The sequence below is a fragment of the Papilio polytes genome, unplaced genomic scaffold (assembly GCF_000836215.1).
Source record: "Papilio polytes unplaced genomic scaffold, Ppol_1.0 DF821951.1, whole genome shotgun sequence".
Classification (NCBI taxonomy): domain Eukaryota; kingdom Metazoa; phylum Arthropoda; class Insecta; order Lepidoptera; family Papilionidae; genus Papilio; species Papilio polytes.
The window spans coordinates 1,265-6,713 of record NW_013527253.1 but is presented as its reverse complement, the minus strand read 5'-3'; the positions used below and the strand labels follow the sequence as shown (position 1 = coordinate 6,713).

At 31.5% G+C, this 5,449-nt stretch overlaps 2 protein-coding genes across 3 annotated transcripts; one reads left to right on the top strand and one right to left on the bottom strand.

The window, feature by feature from the left end:
• Positions 1-388: 388 nt before the first annotated feature.
• On the top strand, positions 389-3,500 carry LOC106107709 (ATP synthase mitochondrial F1 complex assembly factor 1). 2 transcript variants are annotated; one of them, XM_013288695.1, is made up of 5 exons: positions 389-754; positions 850-1,171; positions 1,565-1,660; positions 2,712-2,891; positions 3,069-3,500. In XM_013288695.1, the coding sequence occupies exons 1-4, from the start codon at positions 498-500 to the stop codon at positions 2,877-2,879; spliced, it is 843 nt and encodes a 280-aa protein (XP_013144149.1). In that variant the 5' UTR covers positions 389-497; the 3' UTR covers positions 2,880-2,891; positions 3,069-3,500. The 2 variants fall into 2 exon arrangements, with proteins under 2 accessions (XP_013144149.1, XP_013144148.1); XM_013288694.1 differs by having other exon boundaries at positions 2,712-3,500.
• Positions 3,099-4,362, bottom strand: LOC106107707. Its single transcript, XM_013288693.1, has 2 exons — positions 3,768-4,362; positions 3,099-3,373 (listed from the first exon to the last, which is right to left on the bottom strand). The coding sequence occupies exons 1-2, from the start codon at positions 4,350-4,352 to the stop codon at positions 3,122-3,124; spliced, it is 837 nt and encodes a 278-aa protein (XP_013144147.1). The 5' UTR covers positions 4,353-4,362; the 3' UTR covers positions 3,099-3,121.
• Between the last annotated feature and the right edge of the window lie 1,087 nt (positions 4,363-5,449).

Genomic DNA, 5,449 nt, shown 5'->3' with positions numbered 1-5,449 from the left:
GAAGGAAAACATTGTGATGCAACCTGCAATATCGGCGAAGAAATTAAAAGATATGTGTAAAGTCAACCAACCCGCACTGGGCCAACGTGGTTGACTATGGCCTAGTCCCCCTTATTAGGGTAGGCTCCGAGCTCCTCGGTGGAGACGTATAGTGAGCTAGTGATGATGATGATGTTTAATGGCGTGAAAATACATAGTCTAAAGCATGACGTAAGTGTAGGGCTTTTTATTACAAAAATAATTATTCAAAAATATACGATCATTGCTGATATCTTAAGCAAAAAAGAAGTGTGTGTTTCCGCTTTATTACAATAGTATTGAAAGTATAGTACGGCCGGGTAAAAAAATTTCATTGGCAACACTGACACTGCTAACTGCTATAAAGTTAGGTAATGAGATGAGAATGACATTTATTAAGTTTTTTTTTAAGATTCTGATGAACCTAAATATGTTAACTCAAAATATGTTTTAATATTATATTCATTTATTAAAGGGTTATGGCTTTTAAGTTTCGGTATCTCCCCCACGGTTGCATTTTACTAAATAAACTTAATTTAAGAAATATAATGACATCACCAACGAAACTCGAAAAGGCTGTGGAGCAATTGCAAAAGAATCCCTATTATGAAAAATACGCTGATCGCATCGCTTCTCTGCAGAAAACTTCTCCCCAAGAGTTTTTACAAAGATTAGAGAAACAGCAAAAGACCCAACAACAAGAAAAAAATAAGAAGTTGGGTGCAGTTGATACCAGGTTTGTCTCACTATGTTATACATAGTGCAAATTTCCACATAAGAAATCATTTTGCTGCAATCCATCATTTTGATTAATCTTTACTTAATTTTCAGACAGTTTTCATCAGTTTTAAACCCTAAGGAAAGAGTAAGCAAGGATTTGATAGTAGAAGATAAAAAGCTTGAGGCAATTTTTAAATTAGATTTAGTGGCAGAAAAAGATGCTTCCGATATTCAATGCATTTGGGAAGAATATCACAAGAACAAAGAAGTAATATCGGCAACAATTCCTCTAGATGTTTATGAAATGGTTCATGAAAAGATGAAAGATTACCCTACATTCTTATTTCCCTTGCCGCGCTCCGAGGGCTATGAGTTTGTAATGTGCCAGTGCCATGGCCACACTGTGCACTTCACACCACTCCTTGCCTTTCAGGTTTCTATACTTTACTCTATATGCAAATGTATGAATATATAAAGTACTGGTGTAATAAATTTAAAAGACAAGTACTTGATATATTTCTAGGCTATACATTATATTATTTATTTTATTTGTTTAATTATGAAACCACTCAGCACTATGCTGATCGTCCAAGGTAACCAGATATGGATAGATGATGTTACTTACAAGCTATGTTTTATATAAAAAATCTTAGCAGTTTTAAAGTGAGATTGAGTTTTTAGTAAATTCAGTAATAAATGCAAATGCAGTTTACCAGTATTTACAATGTATGCATAATGAGTTTGCATAGAAGTGAGGTGTGGGATATGAGTAGTCATTAATTAATATTTATTATTTTAGTGCAACATACAAAGTTTTTCTTTTCAGGTTCATAAAGAAAATGCTCCCGAGTGTTTAACCATGATTCATTACACAGAACTCAGCCACAAAGGAATAGTTTTGATGAGAGGAGAATATGACAAGGTGAGTTTTATTCTCTTCACATTTGGAATATTTAGCTTGGGGCTGGTCGCATTCACCATGTCCAGCAAACAGAATATGTTTTTCATATGTTGTTGAAAACAATTTTTCCCCTATTAGTTATTTAGTGACAGTTTTTAGAAAAAATGGACCAGAAATGCTGGAATTCATTAGTTTAGTTTCAAAAAGATTTCAGATTTCCATTGGAACTGTAAATTTTTTAAAAGTGTTTTTTTTTTTAATTTAGTGTAGTTTTATTTTAGTATGTTCTGGTGAGTTAGGGTTTTTTTTGTCTAATGTGACTTCATTATTTTGAATGTCAAAATTAGACAAAGTTTTGTCTCTATAGATAATTAACTTTTTGAAGAAAGTAGCTGTATGTATGGTGATATATGATGTAGTATATCTGATAACATATTCTAGGACATAACAAAGTAATTTAAATGCATACAAATTGACATATAAACAAACATACATGCAAAAATCATTGCCATTGCCCTCTTTGTCAGACCAGTAGTTTAGTTTACTATAGTGTATCTAAATAAATTATATTAGTTTGACAATTTACTTCAAATTTAGTAGGGATGGAGTGTAAAATCAGTCATGAATCTTATTGATTTTCGATTTTTATTTTTATAGAAGTCAGAATTGATATATTCATAGTTTATGAATAGAAAAAAAAACACATTTTTCACAAATTAATAATGACCATTACAAATAATGAGAGTAAATAAATGTTTATTACTATTACAGCAGTACATAATTTGAATTGGATTTCACTATTATTTCTCTACAATTTAGTGATGACAGAAAACTATAATTAATAATAGAGTTGTCCTCTAAATTAGTTAAAAAAATAATAATAATTTTACTTAAGTTTGATAATTATTTAAACTGAATATCGATAGTTTATAATTGTTTGCTATTTTCGTCGCTATGATACCTGTCTACTAAGTACGGCGTTAGCCTTCATACAAATTCAATTCTATACTTCATATGCATCATTTATCAAACTAATCTATCTTATGTAATTGTAATATAAATCCTTTTGCAGAATGTGTTGAATGGTCAGGAGGCACAGTGCTTGGCAAACCAGTTCCAGATGTACTTTAGCGGCAAAGACTTAACTAAGCAACAATTATTGGAGACATTTAATAAAAAGCCAAATGCTTTCAAACACATGGACCTTATAACAGAACTAGAGAATATCAGCATAGTATAGATCTTGCACTTAGTAAAATCTCACAACCTTACAAACATGGTATAATGTTAAACTTAGGAATAAACCGAGTATAGGCATATATTAGTACAAATTTTACTTATATTCAGTTTATTTATAAGTTTAACTTTATACCACATTTATTTTTAAAGCTGTTAGTATTTACATACATAGTTTTTTATGTTCCCATAGAGCCTATGAACAATGTTACACAAACAGGCAAGAAAGAAGATCCATGTTATATGTCAGTGATTCAGTCTGTGTGGATAATAAATATATTCTGGAGTATCATCAAGGTATACAGGGGAGCCAGGGCAGGTGTTGCGGACACAGAGCAGAGAGCTTGAGCCACTTGTGGAAGTAGATAAGTTATCCCCCTGAGAAGCAGCTGCATCTCTGATGTATCCCACTTTTATATAGTTTGTTGGATTTTCTTCAACTAATATTTCAGAGGATGATTTTGAAAAATGGCTGTCTCCAAAACCTTTGCTGTCATTCTGCAATTATATTGTAATACTTGGTTTCATTTTATTTTTATGGAACATGAAAAAATATGAAAAGAAAAGGTTAACTACATTGTAATAATCTAATGGTCAAATACAAAAATATATATATCATAATCAATATAATCTTTTATTATACATAGTGCAGATATGTAGTTTTCACACAGTAATATTGGCCTGCACATAATGAACTGCTGTTTGAATGGACACAAGATATGTGTGAAGTGGAAGTAATTTCATATTTTATCTGATGAATGTGTGCAAGGCAGTCTTTTAACTTACAGAAATGAGTTGGTCTACATGGGGAGGTCACATCAAAAATGTAGGAAAGTCATTTGTCCACTTGCTTGTTTGCTATCTTCTGTTAATAACATAAAAACTGACTTACTTTTAAATTTTTTAGTGATGTTACATGCAAGTGTTCTGCAGAGTCAGATGCAGATCCTTCAATAGAGCTAATCATTGTTCTGTCGGATTTCAGTGAACTAAAAAGTGATGGGCTTTTTGGCGGAGCTTTGTAAAAAAAATCATAATTATTATCTCTTGAAGTAATAATTTTAGTAAGAGAGTTGTTACTTTTGTCAGAGGTAATAGGAGGTTGTTTCAGACTAGATTTACATTCACTAAAAATAGTTATATCATTTTTAGATAATGCAGAGTTCTGTATTGATTGTAAACTGTGTCTTGTTACTGTTTCAGATTGAACAGCCTTTTTAAGAAAACGTAAAGATAAATTACTCATTATCATAGAATTAGGTTTTGTGTTGACATATTCCTCAGAGTCCTTTATTTTATACACCGAATTTTTGTTTTTTGAAAAATCATTATCGGACTCATTCAACAACCTTCTTCTTAATTCGTTTAGACACTTTCGAGTTTTTAGTTTCCTTCGTTTCAATTTTTTTACTAAATTCATATTGTCTTCGAGCTTCGAGCCATCGAGGTAACAAGCAAAGAGTACTATAAAATACATATCAATGCTAAGGGCCACAGAGTACTTTGTAACATACTGAAACATGCTAAGGGCGTAAGAGTCTTGTACGTAAAATGAAATTGAAAGGAGTGAGAGGGCTACAAGTGTTCGATATTTCCCTTTCTAACTATGACCTAGAGATGCCAAATATCTATCCTTTCGTTGTTTGTAAAAAAAATAAGCAATTGATGTAATGTTTTGCATATTAATACCACTGTTGAATATTATGTTAAGACTATTCTTTCCCTAACTGTCTCAAGAGAGTGTAAAATATGTTGCTAAATATTTGCTACAAAGATTCTTTAACTAACCGACAAACGTAGTCTGGGGCATTTCCTAGTTACATTGTAAGGTACAAGTACTTCCTTTACAATTTGCGTTTTCGTTTTGAAAAGGAAATAATTTCCCTTTAATGCGGACATATTACCTTGCTGGTAACCCTAAATGCTCAGAGGCGACATCCTATCAATGTCAAAAAGGTGCTAGAGTCACAAGAACCTTGCGGGACTTTAAACATTATAAATTGGCAGCACTGCCTGTCACCATCCTGTTCTGTCATTGTCAATCAAATAATAAAAAAATGGAAATAAGTGCAGTCGTACTTTAATGTGTACATTTTAGCGCACATTTTGCTGAAATTTTAATTTGTAAGTAATTGGAATAATGCCGTAACTATAGTGGTGTTTACTTGACACTATTCTTTTGAATTTATGCAAAGGTGAGTTAATTTTAAGTTATGATTTATCTTATTAGACGTTATATTAATATTTTGACATGTAAATTGTACTTGCTTGTGTATTAAATGGAAACAGAAAAGATGTTGTTTTGGTAGTATGAATGAGAACATTGGTGCTTAACACATCTGGAGATTAATTTATTTGGTGCTTGCTTGAATGTTAACTTAGAACATGTTACATTATGTTATTATCCAAAATGATTCATGAAACCTTTCGCTAAATATATTTAGATTTAGATATCTAGCTAATATATTGTCGTCAAGATGTGAATTCACTGTAATTATTTTTTTATGTCACATAATGCATATAAAGGTTGTAAGTCATTACACTGATGCTTAGGATATGGTATTGATTCAAACT